Source organism: Mustela putorius, unplaced genomic scaffold (assembly GCF_011764305.1).
Source record: "Mustela putorius furo isolate JIRA1106 unplaced genomic scaffold, ASM1176430v1.1 tig00000592_pilon_pilon_pilon, whole genome shotgun sequence".
Classification (NCBI taxonomy): Eukaryota; Metazoa; Chordata; class Mammalia; order Carnivora; family Mustelidae; genus Mustela; species Mustela putorius.
Genome location: NW_025421426.1, coordinates 9,784,303 through 9,808,584, shown reverse-complemented (window position 1 = coordinate 9,808,584; position 24,282 = coordinate 9,784,303). Strand labels below are relative to the sequence as shown.

At 51.5% G+C, this 24,282-nt stretch overlaps 1 protein-coding gene across 2 annotated transcripts in view; it reads right to left on the bottom strand.

Annotated features, from left to right (window-relative positions):
* RIMS4 (regulating synaptic membrane exocytosis 4) overlaps positions 1-22,121 on the bottom strand; it is a 61,012-nt gene extending 38,891 nt beyond the window's left edge. For both annotated transcript variants that reach the window (XM_004746783.3, XM_045082168.1), the window contains exon 1: positions 21,855-22,121. In XM_004746783.3, the coding sequence (XP_004746840.2) occupies positions 21,855-21,951 (97 nt within the window). In that variant the 5' untranslated portion in view covers positions 21,952-22,121. The remainder of the gene's footprint in view (positions 1-21,854) is intronic.
* Between the last annotated feature and the right edge of the window lie 2,161 nt (positions 22,122-24,282).

The window sequence follows — 24,282 nt, the reverse complement described above, 5'->3', positions numbered from 1 at the left end:
GACCCCAATTGTCGTAGCCCAATTCCATAGTTACAACTGAGGGGACTACACTGTGGTCACCTCCACATCTGTGAGCTCTCCAAGAGCTGAGATGTTCTTCATCTTTCTATCCCCAGAACCAAACACCTAACCTGGCACAGAGGAGGGTTCAGAGAATATATGTTGATTGAAAGAATTAGGAGACATTTTCTGGAGCTTGAGGAGCCTACAGGAGCCTACCTCCGACTGAATGAGAGCCAATCGTTCATTCACGGACTCACTAAGTATTTTTCTGAGCACCTTCTCTGTGTTAGGGCCTGTCCTACGCACTAGAGCTAGACAGAGCAGGGAACAAAATAAGGGACACAAACAGCCCTCCTGAAGCTCCAATCTGGGAGAGAGAAGGAAACACTGAACCACCCAAATACATGAAGATACGGAGGGTGCTACAGGGTGATGAGTGGAGGGACGGGTGGTCAGGAAGACCTCATTATAATATGCAGGTGAAGACCTCAAGGAGGGAACGGGACGAGCCAGATGGATACCTGGAGGTACAGCCCTCCAAGAACACAGACCCGCAGGCAGACATATGTCAGGCCCATCCGACAAACAAGGAGGTCTGAGCAGCAGGAATGGAGTGAGCAAGGGACAGTGGTACGAGGTGAAGTCTGAGATGAGGCGGCAGGAGGACAGACTTTGGCAGACAACACAGCTCGCACCGGGCCTGTCATGGAAACAAGGGGTGCGGGTTGTGTTGGTGACGATGACGATGACGATGTCAGAAGCAGCCAGCATTCACTGGACAATGATCACATGCCCAGTGTGGGCTACACAATGAATGTGGACTCATTTATTTAATCCCTACAGCCTCCCATGAAAGAGGCCCTATCTTATCCCCATTTTACAGATGGGGAAGCTGAGGTTCGGCAATATTTATTCAGCTTGGAGGAGGCTGGCAGTCTGGGGCCAGAATCCTCTGTCGTCCTGAACACACCAGCCCTGGTGGACACAGACCGTGAGGACCAGCTTCTTTCCCTCCCAGAGTTCTTAAACTTCTCAGACTCCCTTGAAAATCTTCTGAAAGCTGTTTATTAAAATAAAAAAAGTCTGGTTTTCTCCAGAAAAAAAGTACAGGTGCACAATAACACAACCTACACATAATTTCAAGAGGTTCAAGGTGATAAGCCTCTGGCCCTGAAAGCAAGCACGTTTTACACATTTGTAGCAAAAGCAAGAATTATCAAAGTTGTCCAAAGAGGCAGGAGAACATGGGCTCCTCTAAGACCAGCCACAACTACTTCTACTATTTGTCAAGAGCCTACTGGGAGTGGGTCACCTGTAGATTTGTTTTATCTCATTTAAACCTCATTTCAACCCTGTGGGATGACTGTTATTATGCTCCCTTTCCAAATGAGGACACTGAAGCACTGAGAGGTTAAGTGACTTGCCCAAGACCACACAGCTGGTTTTGACAGAGCTGGAATCTGCCCCAGATCTAGCTGGCTCAGTCTCAGTCTCAGTCTCAGTCTCTATTCCAGACAGTCTCCTTCTGGTTTCTCCAACTGCAGCCCTCCATAATCCCAGAGAGGGCAAGACACTTGCTCAAGGTCTCACAGCTCAGCACACACAGAGCTGGTTCTGGGGCTGTGTTGTCCAACATAGTAGCCACTACCTACATGTGGCCACTTAAATCAGTTAAAATTTTTAATAATGAAGCATTTGGTTCCTCCGTTATACTAACTACACATCAAGAGCTGACACAGACACATGGGTCTACTGCTTACCCATTCAGGGTAGTACAGACACAGAACATTCCCATTATCACAGAAATTTCTGTTAGACAGCATTTGTCTACAACTCAGTCTCTTGACTCCTGACCTAGAGCTTTCCCTCAGTCAGAGGCTACTAGAAATGAGATTTGCCAGATGAATGAAGTGGGTGGAAGGGGAGGCAGGAACAGGGCAGCTGAAATTGTACAAGACAGCAAATGAGCTCAAAGAAAGGCTCATAAGAGGGAAGCTGAGATCGACCTCTAATACAGGATAAAAGATATGTGAGTCACTGGCTTGGGACCCACCTCGCTAGCAGCAAACATCCCTGAATGTCTGTTTACAGGGACCCTCTTTTAACTATAAGGCTTCTCATTTCCTTGCTGATGTCTGGGGTTCCTTACCAGGAAATGGGGCCTTTCATCTACTGGAGAGAGATGAGGCTGAATGACAAGCCCCCCCGCCCTCACCCGGAAGAGAGAACTCAGTGCCCGAAACTCCTGCTCACCTTCCTGGGACGGTGAGGAGGCCGAGAGCAGACGGCGTTGGACCCAAACAATCCGGTCAGACCTGGACTCAGGAAAGTCCTGCTGTGGGCATCAGGGGGTGACTCAGGGTAGAGTGGAGGCTGTACCCACAGCTGCCAGAGCAGATGTGAAGACCCTAATCACACTCAGGCTGCAAACCCAACCCAGCAGAGCCAGTGAAGCAGCCAGACCCTACACTTCTCCCCAAGGGCTCCTTTATGACTGCAAGACGCTCGAAGGCTCCAGCAACGCTGAAGGTTCAAGTGACATTAACAATACTGATGACGACTGCCAACAAGTGAGAGCTTTTTCGCGACGTACCACATCACCCACAGTAGTGCTGGGCACACATCAAGCGCTCCATAAAAACCTTGAATGCTGAGTGTAAATGTCTCACATAGTAGCGGTAAAAATAATGACGACGATTATGAAGTTGGTGCCTTACTCCTGTCCCGAGCCCGTATCACCCTCTACTCAGTCCTTCCATGACCCCTGATACTACGATTATGTCCACTTAAGGGATGAGGACACTGAGACACAGAGAGGTTCACTGGTTTAAGGACACAGCCAGTAGAGCAGGACAAGAAAAGAGGTAAGGTTTTAATGCAGGTCCCTCTGAATTTAAAATGTGGTTTTGCCTCTCAAATTAAATAAGTAATCGTGTAGACAACAAAGGGCTGTGCAAATTTGATTTTCAGCATCATTATTGTATTAGGATTAATGGTGAAGGTGACTCTGGGCACAAAGGAAGGACTTTCTGCCATCGAGCTGTCTGTCAATGGAAGGCACTGCCCTGAGCAGTTAGGACTGTCCCTCACTGTCACCAAGGGAGACTGGACAGGGAACCAAGGTGGGTCCCCAGATGGAGACCAGATCAGTACGGCAAATGCAAAGAATCACCTGCGGAGCTTGCGATGGGATAGATTCCTGGGTCCCACCTGAAAGTTACAGTTGAGTAATCGGGCTGGAGCTCAGGATCCTGGTGTCAGGTGGAAAAACATGACCACGCAGGCTGGGACTCACTGGACAAGTGAAACGCTAAACACCTTCCTTACCGAGGACTGCGGGATTCTAGAAGCCACAGGAGCCACTGAAGGAAGCTAGCAAGTGCCCTCAAGAAGCATGCAATCGTTGAGTGATAACAAAACCTTGCTCGGTGCCAAGCAGCACACCCGTTGCCCCAGAGACCCCTCCTCTCCGGGGCTCCTGTCTCCTCCTGCCCTCTTTCACCCCAGCATCCCACCCTTCAGGACGGGGATGCCTTTCCCCACCCCCAGAGCTAGGGACCCCTCTTTGGGCTTCCATAATGACAAGGTTTCCACTTGCAAACATCTGTGTCTACGTCTACCCCCCACCGCCCCAGGCTGTGACAGGAGCGGATGGCTCAGTCGGATCCGCGTGGCCAGCACCCAGGGCCTGGCCCGGGATAGGTGCTCACTGAACACCTGCCAAGAGGGACTTGTGCCGCTCCATGAAGGATGAGCACAGGAGGCAGGGAGGAGAGCCATCGCTGCAGGAAGGAAGTAATCCAGGTCACCAGGTTGGGAGGAAACAGAACCTACAAATTCTCCCCGCCACTGTTCAGAATCGGCCTGTGCTATTTATAGCTCACAAGCCTTCTGCTTCTCGCATTTAAATGCGGGGCTGGGCATGGAATAAAATCCTGGGTAAGTCTGTCAGTTTTTGATTTATTTATTTATTTATCTTCTACAAGAACAAGAGCGAAAAGCAAGAACAAAAATGAGCCACGGCTCTCAGGGTGAGTGGCCTTGTGTTGTCCCTGAGCCTGCCTCGGCTGGGCTGAGGTCTACAGATGGATCATACACAGTTCTAGACCTGATCCTAGAAATCAGAGCGTCCCTGCGGGGGACCAGACTGTGAAGGTCCTTTTAAGGTGATTTTTAAGTCTTGGCTTCAGTTTACAAAATAGTATCACAGCATGACCCTGCCTTGGTTTAAACACATTCCTGCAAGCACGCGCGCAAACACACACACACACACACACACACACACACACACAGGAGAGAAACAGCCCCAGTGGTTCAACATTCTGCTTTTGGATGACAGAATGAGAGTCATTTTTATTTTCTTTTTGTGTGCTTCTCTGCATATTCTCAGAATCTCCACCATGGGTACACATGGCACTGACTGAAGATGTTAGGCCCAAGGAAATCGGCTCTGCTGTTGGCTAGGTTGTGACCTTGGGGGAATTCGGGCACAGCAACAGGACTGGACAGGACTGAGGACTGTACAAGGTAACACGTGTGAAATCTAGCACAGCATCTGAAACATGGTCTGTGCTAGCAAATGTCAGCTAGTGTAACACTACACGTGTTTGTGACTAGTCAAAGTGCAATATGGTTTTAAAAAATTAAAGTGATAAGGAGTGACTCTACCACACCCAGCACAGCAGGAGCCCAGTGAAGGGACTGGGCCATGGCCCAGGAGGGCTCAGAGGCCTGGGTCCCAAATCCATCCCAGCCAAAGACACGGCAAACCACCCTCTCAATCTCACTTTTCTCCCTTTCCAAAGGTTGGTGGTGGAGGCTGGACAGTGAGTCTTTCCCCTGAGAGAGGGCCCAGGAAGCCTGAAGAGGATGAGAAAGTTCTAGTCTCCAAGTAGGGCGGGGGCACTAGCACCTTTCCCAATCACCTACCTCCTCCTGATGTACCTACGTCGCCCCCACAAGACATCGAGAAACCATAGGGAGCCCCTCCCACTACATATCCTGATAGCCACATTCAGCACCCCCTGCTCAATGGGGTCACCCAGTTACCTGTTCTGCTCATTTTTCCTCCTTGGCTGAGGGAGGCCCCCAGCTTACCTTCAAACAACCAGCACATTGGAGCAGGGGCCAGTAAATATGTTGACTGCATAAACAATGCTTTTAAAAATGATAAAGGGCCGTGCATGGCAGTGGTCAGGCTAAGAGATTCACATGCCAGGCAGGCCTGTTTGACCTTCCTGCTGAATAACCTTGGCCCAAAGAGGAGCCTAGCCTCTCTGAGCCTCAGTTTCCTCATCAGTACAATGAGTAGGACAATTTTGCCCCCTTCATATACTGATGTTTCATAGGATAATCCAGGGAAAGTGCTCAGAGTACCTAGCGTGTATGAAACAAAATTAAACGTTTGCTATCACGAGCATGATTATGAAAAACGTAAGATGACGAATGATTCTCTAGGGACCCCATAGTTTCAGCACTCTCCCTATGGTCTTGCCCACGGCTGGTTCTCTGGTTCAGGTTCAGGGGCCGCTGCGGACTTCTGGGCAAGCTGCTGTCGGTATAAAGGTGCCCGACAGAGGATGGGCCCAGGGCAGAAATACAGCCTGTCTTCCTGAGCTGGCACTGGAGAAGGGGGGTCTTTTTCTGATTCATCCCTCTATAGGAGGTACCATCTCTTTACTCAGTCACCCAGGCTGGGTGTGAGAAGTGTTCTTCTCTAATTGCACAAACATCCCATGCAAGCCATGTGTACTACAAATGGGACCATGAGAAGGATCATCCCTGGGCTGGTCTCACGCTCAGTTCAGAGAAGGACACAAAGGCCACCACCCGCCCCCCCTCCCCCATGCCCCTACTATTGTGGGGCCCGGGGCAAGAGTACATGGAGGCCCTCATACTTATTCTAAATATTTAAAAGTTATAAATGAGGCTATTAAATAAAATATGCTCTATCCTTCTATTCTGACAAATAGGCCTACATAATGACCTTGAAGGCCAGCCCAGGTTCAAATTTAGAATCCACAGTGTTCCATGGCTGAATATGGAGTGAGGAGGGAGCCGGCCCTCAGCTGCAGCCTGGCCCTCCTTCAGCCCCACCCCTCATTTAAAGGGGCCCACTTTGCACATCTGTGTTCTGTCCTCACCTCCACAAACATCTACTTTGAAGCCACTTAACGGGACACCAGCAACGTGCAGAGTCCACCCTCGGGAGGATGGACCCAGGGAAGGGGTCTGGACACACCCAAGATGATGACTCAGGGCCATCTGGACACAAAATTCCAGGGTCCCACATACCCTGAGGATGAGGGGGGTCCAGGTGGGCATGGCCCCTTCATCTACAGGTTCCTCGCTCAGAGAGCCGCCCAATAATGCTGCAGGCCCCAGATCAGGACCCATCCGGGCAGGTGTGAGGGCAGTAACAGCAAGGCCCACAGCTCGCCCAGCAGCCAGGGTTACCACTCACCACACAGGTACCAGAAAACTTACCACAGCCTCACGTGGCTCCATTCTTTCAGGGACTGTGTCCTCATTTTACCAAAACCTTTCAAAAATCAACAGATTTGCTAACTACTTGGGGGTGAGGTGAACATGAGGCTTCTCTCCCCTCTTTTCCCTGGCAAAGCCCAGATTTAGGGGTTTAAGTTTCTGGGGTGGCCCTGGGTACCTGCACACCCCATCCTACTCTGAAACCTTTCTGGGCCTGGAGACAAAGGGGCCCCACTCCCAATTCCTGGTCGGGGCTGGGGTTTCAGACAACCCTTCCAGTCCAACCTCTACCTACAACAGTGACATTCTTTTATGTTTTAATTTTAAAATTTTTTTAAGACATAGACATTCACTTCTGGAGAGAAATTATGGGTTTCAAGAGTTCTTGACAAAGAACTTCATTCTAGAAATGTAAAGCCGGCATTTTAAATTTGGATCTTATTCACGGCTGGGAAGTATCAGAATGAAGATTACAAATTTAATAATGCAACACGGCAGGAATTGGCCCAGCCTAACCTCCAGGAGAGTAATTTTTTCCTGCCTTCAAACCCAGCACTTCCCAGCCTCCCAGCATCAGCAGACCAGGCTGGTGACACACTCCTGACTTTTTTGTGTCTTGCGCTCTAGCCCACGCAGCCAGCCCAGACACGGGAAGATCTTCACTGCCACAGTCTGTGGATTTAATGCTGGAATGGTCAGACCTATTTAAGCAGAGTCGCTATAACCAAAAGGAACCATCCCTTGGCCTGTTGGCTCCATTCTTCCCACCTGCAGCCAGAGAATCTTTGCAAACCATAGATTTTGAGTCTGTAGCTTCCCTGTTAAAAACCCAACAGGGGCTCAACTGTCTATAAGCTCAAGTCTAGGATTCTTGACTTAAAGATCTAGTATGAGCCAGTCCTGATACTTGGCCAACTACATGCTCCCTTCCCTGGGCTTTCAAAACACCATGTGCCCCTCCCACCATGGGGCCTTTGCACAGCTCCCAGTAAGAACATGAGCCAATACTTATAGAGCACTAACTGGGTGTCAGGCACTATGCTAAAGGCTTGACAGGTGTCCTCTCTTTAATTTTCATTCCTACCTTGTGAAGTAGGTGGTAGAGCCAAGTGGTTAAGGTCAGATTCCGGAGTCACACAGCTGGGTCTGAATCCTGCCTCTGATTCTTACCAGTTGGGTTATCTTGGACAACATACTTAATCCTGTTTCCTCAGCTATAAAACAGGCATAGTGATAGTACCTAGCTCATAGAGTGGTTGTGAGGCTTGAATAAATTAATGGAGGTCAGAATGTGTCAGAAAGTGTCAGAATGTGATGAGTAGCGTGTATTAATCAGCACCAGATTATCCCCATTTTGCAGAAGGAGGAGAAGCAGAACATGATTAAATCCCATGGTTAAAGTCACACAACTACCAGTGCGAGTGTGGTCTCCAGACTCTGAAGCCCTCAATTTTCACCATGACACATCCATTGTAGAAAATTTGGAAAATACAAAAAACAAGCAAACAAACAAAAAAGCCCAAAACAAACAAACAAACACCACCACCACCACCAAAAAAAAAAAAAAGAAAGAAAAGAAAAGAAAAACCACGAAGTAGAAAACAAAGACACAGATTAAGAGAATCCAGGATTTGAACCCCCACTCTCACAACTGACTCCCAAGTCTGTCTTCTCAGCATATGGCATCCTATCTCACTCCCACCTCCTGTGCCTGGCGAACTCATCTACTCATCCCTTAGGTCTTAGCTTAGCTGTCCCCACCCCCGTCTCCTCCCAACCAGGACAGGTCAGTCCTCCCAGCTCCAGCCTTTCCTGGCACTCTCCAGTTGTCTTGTACGGCACTCACCACAGTAGTGATCGAATTTTAGTTGTTCCTTTGAGTAATATAATGCCTAAGCCCTCTTCCCACCAGACTCTAAACTCCATGAGACCAGCAAAGACGGTGCATTTCCCGGCTCTTCAGCACCTAGGACAGGGCCTGGCCCCTCATCCAGTACTGGTGGAAAAAAAGGGAAAAGTGGAGAGTGTAGGGAGCATAGGAGGGAGGGAAGGGTTTGGGATTCAGCTCCACCTTTCCCAGGTCAATGGGGGGGGGGGGTGCAGACAGGGAATCACACAGTCCCTGCCCTGGAGGGCCTCTCGGTGTGGCAGTGGAAGTATGAAAGAAGCCGCACTTTGCAAGACCAACTCCATGTGAGAGAAGACAGGTGTGCTTCCTGGAGGCAGTGGCATTGGAGCCCTGTAGGGAAGGGAGGGAGGGTGGGCATCCCAGAAAAGGGATCTGAAGCAGAGGCATGGAGGTAGACAATGAAAACAAAACAGCCGAGAATGGAGGAGCCAATTTTTCCTGAAAGGAACAAATGGCTGGAAAGCCTGGAAACAGGAAGTGAAATAATCTGGCCCAACCCAAAGACGTGTTCATCCGGCCACCTTCTTTCCAGTCCACTCTTCAAACACAGCCATGCCCCTGAGCTGGCATGAGCGATGCTGGTGGTCCCCTGTCCCGTAGCCCTCACCTTCACTACTTCACTACTGTCAACGACCACTGGTCCAGGAACTATATACTCCCTGGCCTGAGGGCCCCCTCCTGGTAGTCGGCTGCAAATAACTGGAAGCTTATTATAACTGGCCAGCCCAGCCGCCATGGCCCCCAAGCCATGACTGACAGGAATTGGTGTAAATACCCCAGCTCCCTCACCCCTAGATGGGATAACCGAGGCTCATGTTGGACTCCAGGGTTCTGCACACTAACACCCACAAGTTAAATTAACTCACTGCTTATTGTTGTAAATAAAGTTTTATTAGAACACAGCCTCACCCATCCATTTACATATTCTCTGGGGCTGCTTTCAAGCTCCAACTGTGTGAGCAGTGGTAAGAGACACCTTATGGTCCACAAAGACTAAAATATCCACTGTCTGGCCTAGAAGGCCCCAGAAAGTCTCAACTCCACTTGCCCTCAGTTAGGGGCAACTTGGCAAATAACACACTGCTTCCTCACACCATTCCCAGACTCACTTTCTCCAATGCCTCTCCTGTAGTTTCATCCATCACCTCCATGAACCACACAAACAACGTACAACTGTTTTAACCCCTAAAAATAGCAATTTCATGTGGCCCATCCTAATACTTGTACTCAAAGCCTTGTTTCAGGACCTGCTTCTGGGGAAACCCAAACCTGGACAGCAGGATAAATGTCACTGTGCCCATCTGACAACAGGCCCTAATTTGAGACTGTTTCCTGTACAGACATGGCAGAAGTCAGCCCTAGTCTTGAACTCCCCACACCCACACCAGTCAAAGCCTTGCCAAGTCCTTGCAGTATTATTAGAACACCTGCAGAGATCCCTGTGGCTTACAGCCATGGACTTGCTCGTCCAAAGAGGAAAGCAAGGTTCAAAGAGGAGAATGACTTGCCCAGGGTCACTCAACTGGCAACCTGGCAGATATGGGGTCTCAAATCCAGGCCTTCTTATGACAAAGCCAGGGCTCATTCCATGACAAATCAGCTACCCCTTAACTTTCCCTTCAGGCAGGCTGTGAGGACCCTAGCCCACCTCTCTGGAAATAGGGCCAATTTTCCATGAGGATCAAGTGAGATCAAACAGGCAAAAATGTTCTGTCAAACCTGAAAGGTTTGAGTATCAAGAAAGACACCCTTCAAAGACATACTCAGAAACCCATTAAGAAGCTTATACAAACACATTCACAAAAAAAAAAAAAAAAAGAAAAAAGAAATGCAGTACAGAGTGTTGGAGAAGACCATAAGTGTTGGGAGACAGAACAGGATGTGAAGCGCTGCGCTAGCCTTCACTATCTGTACGACCATGGCCAAGTCAAGGTACTTGATTGTTCCAGCCCATCTACTGTAGTGATCACACACACCTTGTGGGACTGTGGGGAGGGTGACCTGAATTAGGGGTGGATACTGCTCAGCTAGAAGTCCCCAGGCCAGCCAGATCCCCTTCACCAAGCAGGACACCCAACCCATGGCTGCTGTGAGTAGCTGCAGGTCCTGGCTCCTAGCTGCCCCTTCTGTGAACTGCTATTAGATGGGAGCGACTTTCCCAAAAAGTTATGTCCTGGCCTTCAGGACTGCCCACAGCCAATGACTGATATGGGAATACAGGCGGCCAGTCAACTCTGCAATGCCACCTGCTCCCAAGAACTTCCCCCAAATCAGGCTGCAGCTGAGGACCCAGCTTTAACTGCTCCTTTTGCTGCTCTCATGCATCCTTCTCACAGGCCTCCCGAGAGCACCGCACAGCCCCTCACCTGCACAAGAGCCCTGTCTCAGTGACAAGAGGGAAGAGCTCTCCCCTGTCCTGTATTCTTTTCCCCTTGAAGACTCCTGGGAGGAGCCTGAGCGTACGCCTCGTGTTCATTCCTCCCAAGCCAGCGGCACCCACCTGATTCCCAACAGGGCCAGGCTTCCCAGTGGGGGGGGTCCCTCTCCCAGAACTCAGCACACCCAACAGAGGATGGGCAAAAGTGCCAGATTCCTGGGACCAGATGGCTTGGGGACAGGCTGGCCTGGGTCTGGGCGGCCCCAGAGGCACCTGGTCCAGGCTTGGTGTTGGGCCTGGGCAGATGAAAAGATGTTTCTTGAGACGTTTGCCGAGGAACTAATTAATTTCCATTACAGGCCCCCATTAGGACACATTCTCCCACCCACTCCCCAGGTGACTCCAGGCAGGATTTCCCAGGGACACCAAGTGCTGGAGATGGAGGGTGAGGACTTAAAGCTTCAGGTGGAAATAGGGTCCAAGGTAGTCACTTGGGGTACCTCATAGGAGAGGAAATGGCCCTGGTTGGGAAATACAGAACCATCAGTTCTATTCCTGGCTTTGCCACAGACCTGCTATGAGCCTTTGGGTAAACCATGCAATACCCCTCTGGGCCTCGCATGAAGATGAGCAGATGACTTCAGAGGGACTCCAGCTGGGAGGCTCTAAGACAGTAACAGCGGACACTCTTGACAGACTTTTGCTGTGTGTGGGCTCCCTATGAAGCATTTTACAAATATTTACTCATTTAATCCTCATGATAGCTTCAGAGCAGGGAGGGGTTTTTATTAACCCATTTTATAGTCCTGGAAACTGAGGTTCAGCAAAGCTAACTAACTTCCTCAAGGACACACAGCCAACAGGCAGCAAAGCCAGTTTTCAAACCCAGGCCATGAGGCTGCAGAGTCTGTATCATAACCATTACCAAGCTACACTGCCCAGTCTAATCTGACCACTCTCATACCTTCACAGTGCCTGGCACAGAGCTAAACACCGCCATAAGTGTCTAGTTAGAATGTGGTATCTGGAAAATAAAGAAAAAGCTGGCAGCCTACAAGACCACGACGGTGTTGAGGGTGGGCCTGGGTGGCTGAGGTGGGAGGAGGCTGATGCTCCCCTTTGGGTGTCCACTCGTGCTGCCTGGCCTGCTTACTGTAACATATCAGTAACAGCAGAAAGAGCTGGAAACTGTGTTTGTCCTGGGAGAGTCAGAGGACGGAGGTGCCCAGGACACTTTTCACTAGATACTTTTCATGACTTGTAAATGCTATACCATCTGCATTTATGACCTACTGCAAACAGCACTTAATCTTTTCAAAAAGTACTCCATGACCGATCAGCCAAGGGCCAGCCAGAGAGAAACTGCAGCAGGAGGGAATGCTCTGGGGATAAAAATGACCACAGAGGGGCTGTAGCTGAGTTCGGGAGGGGGGGAGGGTACTAAGCAAGTGTCCTGCTTTCTGGGAGACTCTGGTTGTACGTAATAAGCCCACTAGACCACTCTCGTTCTGCAGGTGGGAATTCTGAGGCCCAAAAGACAAAGGGACATGGCCAGTGAAGACACTGAGATTCAGCGGCCGAACAGAGACCCCTTCTGACTCCTCACGCAGCCTCTGGGGCTCCCCTCAGCCCACAGGGAACACCAGTATCCAGACCAGAGCCACAAGGCCCAACCCCAGATGTGCGCGCCCACCATCCCGCCAGTCCTGCACCTGGGCAGTCAACCCTAGCAGGAAAGGCAGAAGTTTCCATTTCCCGGATGCCCTATGAGCAGTACACACATTATCTCTAATGCTCACAAGGTGAAAAGTTATTCACTCTATTTTGCAAAGAATGAGGCTGAGCAGAACAGTTACATATCACAGTTAAGAGACTCATCTTGGGGGTGGGGTGCTGAAGTGGCTCAGTCTATTAAGCGGTTAAGCCTCTGCCTTCAGCTCAGGTCATGATCTCAGGGTCCTGGAGTGGAGCTCTAGGGTGGGCTCCTTGCTCAGCGGGGAGCTTGCTTCTCCCTCTCCCCAAACCTCACACCCAACTCATGCTCTCTCTGTCAAATATAAATAAATAAAATCTTAAAAAAAAAACCAAAACAACAAAAAAGAGCTTCAGCCAGTACACGGCAGAGACTCAAACCCAAAGCCTGTGTTCTTTTATGACCCTGAGCCACTCCTCTTGGAGTGTTTCCTATCAGTTTAAGACAAGTCCCGCCTGGAAACTATCTGTAAATGCCTTTGTCTTCAGACTCAGACTTTCATAGGCCTGGGTGGGAATCTTATCACATCATAAGGTTTGTCCCCTACTGCCTCCAACCTGAGCTAAATCTCAAACCTTCCCTCGAAAATTACCAGCGACCCTTTTCTTAGAAACATCTAAATTAAATGACTCAGTAAATTCCCTTGGTAGCATTTCCCAGCATTTTGCCCCTTTACATCCATGATTCCTTTGATTTACTTCGTCCCAGCGGAGCCTTGTCCTCAAATGAACCTCCTGGTTTTAAGACATAGCCCTGCCTTTCTCCAATTCAGGAAAGGGACTGTGTCCTGTTCCCTCTGGTACAGATGCTAGACATGAACTCCTCAGAATCCCCGAACTGTCTGAGCCTGATATTCCATAAAAGGATATTAAGGCCTGATGTGTTATTCATGTCGACTCATTTACCATTTATCTAGATGACTTCCAAAAGGATTTATGGGGTCCCATGTATTAAACCCAGCACAAAGCAGGGCAGCATTGGAGGCTCATTTAATCTAGAACCATGTGCTGGTGATAGGAACACCTGGAGACTATTCCTAGCTCTTGAATTTGGTACCCAGTGTCCCCAAATCTAAGACACAGGTAGGCAGGAGACATCCTAAGTGGAGAAGAACCCTTCATTTCTCTCCATCTTTCTTCCCTAACCCAGCAGTTCTCAAGGTATGGTCGCTGGACTGGCAGCATTGGTAACAGCATCACCTGGGACTTTCTTAAAAATAAGATGCTCTTGGGTGCCTGGGTGGCTCAGTGGTTTAAAGCCTCTGCCTTCGGCTCAGGTCATGATCTCAGGGTCCTGGGATCAAGGCCCGCATCGGGCTTTCTGCTCAGTAGGGAGCCTGCTTCCCCCTCTCTCTCTATCTGCCTCTCTGCCTACTTGTGATTTCTGTCTGTCAAATAAATAAATAAAATCTTAAAAAAAAAAATAAATAAGATGCTCTTCTTCTACTCCAAATTGAATGAAACATGCTGGGGTGACACCAGCAATCAGTGTTTTTCACTAGTCCCTTAGGTTATTCTGACCCACTGAAACTGACAGGAACAACCACAACAGCAGCAGTTCCCCCTAACTGAGCATCTACTATGTGCTCAGCATGGAACACACGATCTTATTCATCCCTGTAACCAAGGAAACCTCCATTCCGCGCGCCCTGTTCTGGACTAGGTGAGTTCTGTGCATCACATCACGTATCCCGCACAATAACCCTTTGAAGAATGCCTCCCCCGTTTTAGAGATGAGGAAGTTGAGCCCCAGAGAGTGGAAGCCACTTGCCCAGAGTCACACAACTTAGAAGTGGCAGAAGCAGGATGCGAATTCAGGTCTGTCAGATTTCAAAGCCATGTAGTCATGTTCTTTCCATCCTATAAGAGAAGCTCCCTGAGGTCTCTCACAGCTACATCAGCTTAGAGAGCTATAAAGCTGGGTCAGGTGAGAGTCAAGGAGGGGAGGTGGGCAGGGTGGGGAGCAAGGCAGAAAGAGCCCTGCCCAGACTACAAGGTGAAAAGAAGCCAAATGATGTATTTAAAGGCGCAGCCACCTATGTCCAAGGAACAAAAAAGGACAGGGGTTCAGGAGGCATGAGTTCTCGGCCTCTTTCTGACTTTACACAGCTAGGGGGCCTTTGCTCTTCCCAGTTTGGACTGTGGTTTCCCCACCTGATACTCCTGATTGGCTGCAAGGTTGAATGATCTGCTCCCAGCTTATGTCTCTGACCTTGTCTCCCCTCACCCATTCTCTCTAACCACACTGGTCTGCTTTCTGTTCCATAAACACCCAAACTCACACTGACCTCAGGGTCTTTGCACCAGCGTTGCTACTGCCTGGATCACCCTCCCCCTCATAGTCCCACTGCTGGCTGGCTCTCTGTTATTTAGGCCTCAACTCAAATGTAACCTCCTCAGTGAGCCTCCCCTGCCTTCCTCACCTACTGTTATCCGCTATCCCAACAGTTTTATTTTTATTTCACTTAACACAACCTGAAATTACTTATTTTTTAATTGCTTCCCTGTTTATTGTCTGCTTCCCCCATCACAGAACATAACTCCATGAGCACAGAGACCATGTCTGCCTTGTTCCCCAATACATCCTCAGCACCTAGAATACTGTTAGGCACTGAGCAGCCAATTAAATATTGGTTAATAAGTAGATACTAAGGAAGAAAGCCTGGACTCAGAGGCCAGAGCCCTGGATCCTTAACACATGACCTTGGCAAACCACTCTGCCTCTCTGAGCCTCAGTTTCCCTCCTTGCCTAATAAGGGGAATGGACTTGATGCTCTCCAAGGGTCCTTTGAAGACTTCCAGTCTTGAGAAGTGAGGCCTGGAACCCACCCAGTCGGTCCGGCCAGAAGAGGCAGCTGGCCAGGGTCCCTGCACAGCTGCCCCCTCCTCACCACCCCCCAACCCGTGTCCCTGCCCAGGCACGCAGTCATCTCACTCCCCCATCGCAGAAACCGTTAATGAAGTGCGCACTGCTAAATGCAGTTACAATTACGGGGGCTAAGAATAAGGCGCTGACATCAGCCACGTCAGTTTCCGAGTGAATCAGAAAGGGAGGAGGGAGGAAGGAGAAAATGGGAGGGGGGATGACGCTCTGGAGCTGTCAAGTGGAAATAGCACAGCGTTAAATATAATCCAGCACTGGCCTACATCGGTCTGGAGAGGCAGGTGATGGCTCGGCCCCTAGGGCCACGGCAGACAACTGGATTCTTCAAGGAGGCCAGGCAGCCCAGTGATGGGGATCACCCAGGAAAAGAAGCCCAGAAAGGCGATCCAGCAGACTGGGGTGGACTGTAGCAGGACGGTGGACCCTGGAGGGGCACATGTGAATCTGAACAGGACCCCACACACCCCAGCCTCTGTCACTTGCTGTTACTTGCCAGCACAAGCACAGCCCCCAGGGCGTGCACAGCCCTCTCCCACCTGGACTCTGGGTTCATGCCAAGAGGCAGAGTGGCCTCTGGAGTCAAACACACCTCAGGCTGAATCACCACTGTGCCACCCAAGCGAGTCACTAAATGACTCCAAGCTGCCTGGCTTTCCCTCGTCAGCAAAATGGGTACACCTGCAACAGTAGCAATCCCTTCTGGTTGCTATAGGATTCGGTAAGATCATGGAATGCACAGAGCATAGCCAAGCAACACTTTCAGTCATTTTATTTTTACCATCCTGAGAAATGCTCAGACAAGGATAAGTAACCCTTTTTTCTCGAAGAGGAAACTGAGGCCAGGGAAGGCTAAAGGACCTGTCTGAGGCCCCAGAGCCACAGTGGAGTCCAGTGCCAGCCCCATGGAGTAAATTGGTGTGGGAGAGAGTTTGCAGTGTGGTCCCTCCAGGTGACTGGATCTAGGGGACCTGGAGCTCTGAGAGTAAGACCGTGGGATTGTGAGTAGCCCTGGAGGGGGCGGGGCGCAGATTACAGTGCAGGACGCGTGTGTACCCCTGCGAACACATTCTCCACACCTGGCACTTTTCCAACAATTCTTAAAAGAAATGCTGAAACGATGGTTGTTAAGGTCGTAATGAAAAGTCGTTTGAAGGAGGCAAAGTAAAAGGCTCAGAGCCTGGAGAGCAGGTCAGCTGACTCCGAGGCGCTCCCACTCGGCTCTCCTCCACACCTCCGCCCCGCCCTCACTCAGCCTGCCGGCAGAACCGGCTCCGCCTCGGGCCCAGGCGGGTGGGGAGCGAGCCAGAGCACCACCCTCCCAGGGAGCAGCCCGCGGCGCGAGGAGCCCTCCTTCCCCGCTTCCCACCCAACGGAACCAGACAGGCCTTCCTGCCTCTGCAAACTCCAGGAAGCCGGAGCCAGGAGTCTGGCTGCCTGGGGACAGGGAAGGTGGGGGGGGCGGACGGAGAGGGATTTAAGGAAAGAGTGCGAACGGCATCCAGGCAGATCTGCAGGGCAGCGCGCTGGGGAGTGGGGGAAGGGCTGAATCCCCATGCACCCGATTTTTCCGAGATGCTTCTTTCAGGATAATTTGATTCAGATCAAGTGGTTTGGGTTCATACTCTCATCCCACCCCATGACATGAACCAGGGGAACATTGGGTCAATTCTTTACCATGCCTCAGTTACCCAAATTTAAGAGAGTTCTGCCCAACTCCCAAAACCAAAGAAGATGACAGCACTTGGTGGTAAACTGGGGGAGGGAGCGGGAGGGGGTGGGGGGGACAGGAAGTGGTGTGCCCTAGAAAAGAGGGTGGGAATGGAGGCTTCAAAACCTCAGGCTCACACCTGAAGTGCACCTGATCCCAAAGGATGCTTTAAGGCCTCTCCCTCACCATCCCCCCTTATCCACTCAGCCCTAACCCCCTCTGAGGCCGAAGTACTCCCTTCTCATCCACTCTCTTAGCACTAAAGGGGTGGAACAGCATGACATTCTTTTTTCTCAGAAAAAGATCAGGTCAAATTTCAAGGACAAAAATTAGCACTTGGTCTGGGGAAGAAAACTCTGCCAAATGGAGTAAATGGGTGGGGGGCGACCAGTGCTATGGGTCCAGGTGCCTCGGTGTGGGCAAGAATTAGAGCTCTAATTCCCTCTCCTGGGATCTGTCTGGCAAGATACAGGCATCTCCACCCCACAATCCAGGAGAAGAAACTCAGACAACCCCCTCCATTTCCCTCTGTCCAAAAACAGAGGGAGTGGGCTTTGGTACTAGTCTGTGGGATCCATCTACCATACACCCCAGCCACCAGATCTGGCCTGAGCGGAAGAGGGCGGTGCAGTGAAGGGCTCTGCAGCCCAGAGATGTGGCCCTAACTGCTAAGAGAGGGACCGGTAGCCGGCCCGGTGTTGCCATGGCAACTTCCTCCTGTGCTGGATCGAAGCATCCTATGGGCAAATCAGAGCTGGCTGCTCCAGCTTCTCCGCCCTTCTCCCAGACCAGGGAGAATTGGATGCTGAAACCACTTGGTCAGACTTGGGGACACCATCATCAATTCCAGACACTGATATTAACAACTCCCTTTGGCATTTGTTGGAAAGTGGAGACACCCTTGCTCCCCAGCCATGCCCCAGTGCACCACAGCAGGGGTAGGACTATAGATGTGATGAAAATTAACTGTTCAGGAAGAACAGGGAAACAGGGAGTTGGACTGCTCCCCACCCTCTTGTTCCACATGCAAGCCCCCCAAATCCCCATCTTTAAACCCTGCCAAAAAAAGTGCATCCAACGCTGCCTTAACAGCTACAACAATGCAACAAAATTAGCTTCTAAAAATTATAAAAGCTAACATTTTGAGAATCCCACAGATTCTTTTTTACAGTCATGCTCAAAAACAAGTCTTATTTGATAATTACATGATAGCTAACTGTTACTGAGAGCCCACCTCATGCCAGATACTGTACTAAGCCCTTTGCAGACCACAAACAATATAATAATCAAAAGCATGGATGTTTCAGTCAGATACCTCAAGATCAAATCCTAACTCCCTCACTTCTGGCTGAGTGACCTTGAATGAATATTCTCTGTGCCTCAGTTTTCTTATCTGAAAATGGGGTTGTTAAATGTTAATTTTATAGGGTTGCTATGAGGAAAGAATTAATATCTTTAAAATACCTAGGAGGATGCCTTTCGAAAAGTAATCATTTTAAAAATGTTCACCCTATGCAGGTCATCCTATGTGGTCCACACTATTATTTTCTTCCTCATCCAGATGAAAAAGCTGAGGTCATGTATCTAACTCCCCAGTTACAAAGCCAGTGCCAACAAGGCTGAGCAATGATGACACCTACCCAATTATGCCCCCAGGTCATGTCTCTCTAAAGTCCCCAGCATCTTTGGAAAAGGGACAAAGGCAGCATAAGTAATGAGTTCAGAGCGCAAAGAGAGGGAAGATGCTCCTTGGGAGGAATTCTAGGAGCCTACAGTGACCAGCATCCTGAGCCTCAGGGGAGGCAGGTGGGGGAGGAAAGAGCTGCTTCCTATGCCCACAAAATGTCCAAGGCTCCCAAGCCCAATATAGGAAAGTACTCTGGCCCAGTTAAGACTAATGAGATAGGCTTCTCACAGTTTCTCAGGAAACCAGCTGAAGGGGCAGGTAAAGCCCTCAGATGGCTCTGGCTCAACCTGGGTGATGGACAAGACACAGTCCACAGGATTTGGAAGCAGCCTCAAAGAAGAGGCACCTAGATGAGCCAGAAGCCATCAGGGACACACCTCTGAGCCATCAGACAGCCTGGCATTAATGGGCCAGGGGAGGGATCAAGGAAGAGGAAGGTGGAGCGAAGCCAGGTCTAGTAGCCCTCCTACCGAAGCAGTCTCTGTCCAGTATGTGACAGATTATTCAAACTGCTTTTAGAAATTAGTTCAGCACAGGACTGTTCTAAAAGAATAAATCCAAAAGGCTTTTTTTAGGAGAAAATGACTTTGAGAAGAACAAGAGAAATTAAGCACCAAGACAACGTTTCTTACTTCGGATTTCTCCCAAACACTTCATTAGTCTCCTGGAAATGAAACTTGACTATCTCCCTCCCGCTCCCAAATTCAAAGCATCCCTTAAGATGGGCAGACAATGAGCACAAGATGCCCACCCCAAACTCTTGGCTGTCGGCCGTTCCCTGGGGCCCCTCACCTGGGAACCATTTTCCACGCAGTGAGATTTGGCTTTTGAAAAAATCCTCTTTCAGACAGAAGGTTAGTAGTTTACTGGAAAGAGAACTAGAAACCTGATTTTAGTCTCAGCTTTGTGCCTACTTCATTGGGTGACCTTGGGTTACACACACGCACATATTCATCTGAGGGCAAAAGGGGGTTGGACAGGATGATGTCTAGGTCTCTTTCAAGTGCAAAACAAGAATTTGAAGAAACTTGTTGGAAAAAACATCAGGTGGGTCTTTAAAAAAAAAAAATCTCTACTATTCATGAAGTTCACTATTCTGACTTCATTGCCTGCAACCAGCAATGATAACCTGATCCAGGACACGGAGCATGACTTAGGAGGAAAAAAGATCTAATGTTCCCTGCTCCTACAAACCCATGCTCCTGCCCCACCAGCGGCCTGAGACCCAAGTGGCCTGTTGAACTTCAGTCTCTGACCATTAGGCAAAAGGTGGAAGAGTCAGCTCACCTGTGCTGGTGGGGGTCCCTCTCCCAGCCCTCATGCTAACCTGATTTCCTCCAGTGCAGGCCTGTGTTAGCCAGCATCCTCACTTCCTCTCATTTTGCCCTGTCCAGAATAATGACCTCCCCCAGCTACATCAAGCTCATCAGTGCTCTGAGCCTCACTTACTTTTTCCACAAAAGGGTGATTCTGTAAAATGACTTTGCAATAACCATCTTTAACCCAACCCCAACTCTAGGTCTGTCGGGAGTCTGCCTCACGTACCCCTCATTCATTCACTTGGCCGACAAAGTCTTCTGGAGAATCTTCAGCCCACCTGCCTGCATCCTGCTCCAGCAGGAAGAGGTGGGCACCCATTAGCCACCACTCCATCCCATGTCTCACCAGATAACTTGGGAGACCAGACAAGGGTCCCTGCAGGCAGAGAGTCTTAAGCAGGACCCATAAATTCCCTAAAACTGCAGACAAAATTTTGAGGATGGTTCATATGTGTATGTTTGGAAGAGATAGTCTATATTTTCATCAGGTTCTCAAAAGTGTCCGTGAAGCCATTTTGCTCCTCCCTACCACAAACACCCCTCTCTGTTTCGTCCTCTCACTGAACTCAAATACTCTCAGATGTTCAGCTTCTGTTACCTCAGATTTTCAGAAAACACTTCTAACTGCATCATGTGTCTTAGGCGCTGTTATCCCATTTTACAGATGAGGATTTGAGGCTACGGGGTACATGACTTGCCCAAGGTCACAGCTAATAAGCAGAGAAGCAAGACTGGAACGTGGTTCTGACTCCCAATGTGCCACTCCTTGGGGAACTCTCACCCAAACCCTCTGGCTACCCCACCTGTTGGTGGATTGGCTTCCTCACCACAGAAATCTACCTGGAGCCTTCAGGTTCTATCTGCCTGGTTCCATGGCCCCAAAGAGCAGGTTTCCCTACATTACCCCGCCCCTCGGGCTCTGGCTGAGGCTGCGCGCAGGCCCGGGAGCGCGAGGTTTGGGCCGCTAGATGGTGGCCGGGTTCAGCCCACCGAGAAGGGCTACTCCAGCGACAAGAGCACCCAAGGTCCAGGCACATTCCGGGCGGTGCGCAGGTGAGGAGTTGGCGCCGCCCTACGCCTCCCTCTGGGACCAGATGGGAGGAAAGGCCGCACCCAGCTAGTCTCCCCGCGGTCCGCTCCAGTCTGATAGGAACCAGGAGTCTGGATCCCCAGCCTCCGGGGGAAGGGGAAGAAAGCCAAATGAGGACGCTTAAGGCCTTGGGCGCAGGGCGGGGGGTCTTGGGGGAGCCTCTGGACGCAGGCAAGGCAAAGATGGAAAGGTAAGGTCTGCGCGCCACCTCCAGCGGCGGGGTGCGCGTCGGAGCCCCAGGGGTGAGGCGGCCAAAGCCCCGGGGCTCGAGGTGTGGGCGCGACAGGAGGGAATCTCAGGGAGGGTGGCAGGTCGGATCCAGGAGCAAGACAGGGGGCATCCAGCAGGCTCAAATGAGTAAACAGAGCTGGTCCAGACGACCCTAAGGGGCCCACCTGCGGGAAGGGGACGAATGCAGAGGGCCTAGGGGTCCCTGGGGGCGGCTGGAGGCTGGAAGGCAGACCTTGGGGCCCCGTGGGTGGGGGCGTATCCTGAGCAGGGCTGTGGGTAGGGAGGAGAGAGCGGGCCCCTCTCAGGGCGCACCGGGTCGAGCAGGGGGCCTCCGGCCCTGGCTCCCGGGGCCACCCCCCAGCACACACACACACCCCAACCGGGGATGGGGGCGGGCCGCGCGCTTACCCGCGTCCTCGTCGTCGAAGGAGTTCATGCACGGGAAGTAGATGGCGAGCGCCTCGAAGGAGGCGGACAGGCTGAGGCGGCTCTGCGAGCGCTCCATGCCCGCGCCGGCGCCGGGCGCCTCGGCCGCGCCGGCGGCAGCCGCGGCGGCGGGCGGCTTGGGCAGCTTGGCCGCCCCATTCTTGACGCGGAGTACGGCGCGCGGCGTGGTGGCGGCTGCCCGGGGCTAGGCCGGGGCTCCGCGGCGGGGCCGGCGGGCGCGGCGGGGCCGGCGGGCTGCGGGCGGGCCGGGAGCGGGCGGCGCGCGGAGCCCGAAGCGCGCTGTGCTCCCGGCGGCGGCGGCGACGGTGGTGGCGGCGGCGGTGGTGGTGGCGGTGGTGGTGGTGGTGGTGGCGGTGGTGGTGGCGGCGGCGGCGGCGGCGGCGGAGGTGGCGGCGCAGCGCTCTGGCCCGCGGCGCCCCCAGCCGGCCGCGCGGGGCGGGCTCGGAGCCGCAGCCGCAGCCAATCGGCGCCGCCCGGGGGAGGGGGCGCCGCGCGCGGGGGCGTGGGAGCCGGGAGGGCGCGGGCGGGGCCCCTCCTCACCGCCCCTAGCCCGGCAGGTGTGCGCGCCCCATGGGAGGAGCGGGCGGAGCAGGTTGCGCCCTGGTCCCCGGGCCGTGCTCCCAGCTCTGTCCCGACCCCACACTCAGCCCTCAGACTCGCCCCGGATGCAGGCGTCCAGGCACCGACCGAGACAGGCCTCACCGGGGGACGCAGACAGGCTCAGAACGGACACCCTCAGAGCGATCGGCGCGCGGCACTCAGCCTCCCACACAGAGACCCTCAGATTCCACGTGAACCCTCAGGGCAGCTCAAACAGGCTCCCACACGAGTGCATTCTCTCTGCGAGACACCCTCAGACTCACAACACCCAGAGAGATGCACCCACAAAGTCACTCACTCATAGAGACACTTGCTGAATCTGTCCCCTGACAGTCTCCAGAGACCTACACAGGTACCTACACCTGTGGACACCCTCAGATTCTCACACAAGATCCACAGAGGTAGATACACCCACACACTCACTCTGACTCTCAAGGAGACCTGCAGAGGCACTCAGAGTGAAAACCAAGGACCCCACACACACACGCTGCGCCTCTCCCTGCCATACAGGGAGACCTTCAGATCCCACACAAACCCACAGAGAAGTTCAGACAGGCACGCACACACTCAAGCACCTACACCACTCATAGACATCCTAAAATTCACACAGAGACACACTCACACACTCCGATGACGCACTCTGAGATCTGCACACAGTGCCCCTGACATGGACTCCCTGAGCACTGATTCACTCATACACACAAATGCTAGCAAACACTGGCCAACTCCTACACGGTTACCTTCAGACCCAGGCTGAGAGAGTCACTCAAACACACTTCAGTGGGCACATGTGCTCACACCCAGACACAGACATACAGCCTCGGTCATTCCCAGTCGCAGATCCATTCCCTCAGACGCACACACAATGAGACACACTCTGCCAGGATCACATGCTCACACGGACACACCCACATATCTGCCTCCAGGACCCACAATCTTCACACACACACACACACACACACACACACACACGGTTTCAGACACTCAAAGCCCCCAGGATGAACACAATCACAGTCAGAAATCCAAACTCCATTCTCTAACCTAGGGCCTGAGGTCCCCATCCAGCCAACCCTCAGATGTCTAACCTCTGCCAGCTGCTCTCACACACTCTTTACAAAGCAGCCTGGGGAGATGGCAAGATCCCAGAGTTTCAATCCCAGCTGTGACACTACCCTTCTGTGTGGCCTAGAGGAAAGCCCTTCACCTCACTGATGTGTTCTGTCATCTGTTCGTTGGGGAGACCCTCTATTTGGGATGGCTGTGAGGATTAACATAACACGTGCATTAGTTTTCTGTTGTTGCATAACAAAGTAAGAGGCTTGACAACATCCGTGTATTAGTGGACAGTCATGTAGGTGAGAAATCTTAGCAGTTTTGACAGAGTTTTTTCCTTGGGGCCTCACAATGTATCAGCCAGATGGGCTCTTGTCTGGAGGCTCTGCAGAAGAATCTGCTTGTGGGGCAACCAGGTGACTCAGTAGGTTAAAGCCTCAGGTCATGATCCCAGGGTCCTGGGATTGAGCCCCACATGGGTTCTCTGCTCAGCAGGGAGCCTGCTTCCCCCCCTCTTTGCCTGCATCTCTGCCTACTTGTGATTTCTGTGTGTCAAAAAAATAAATAAATCTTTAGGAAAAAAAAAAAAAAGAACCTGTAAGCTCACTACAATTGTAACGTAAGGTCAGTAGCAGCCTGCAGTTTCTTGTAGCTTTGGGAAAAGGCCCCTGTTTCCTTGCTGGCCTTTTGCTGGGGAGTTGCTCTAGAGTTGCCCTTAACTCCTAGAAATGGCCCT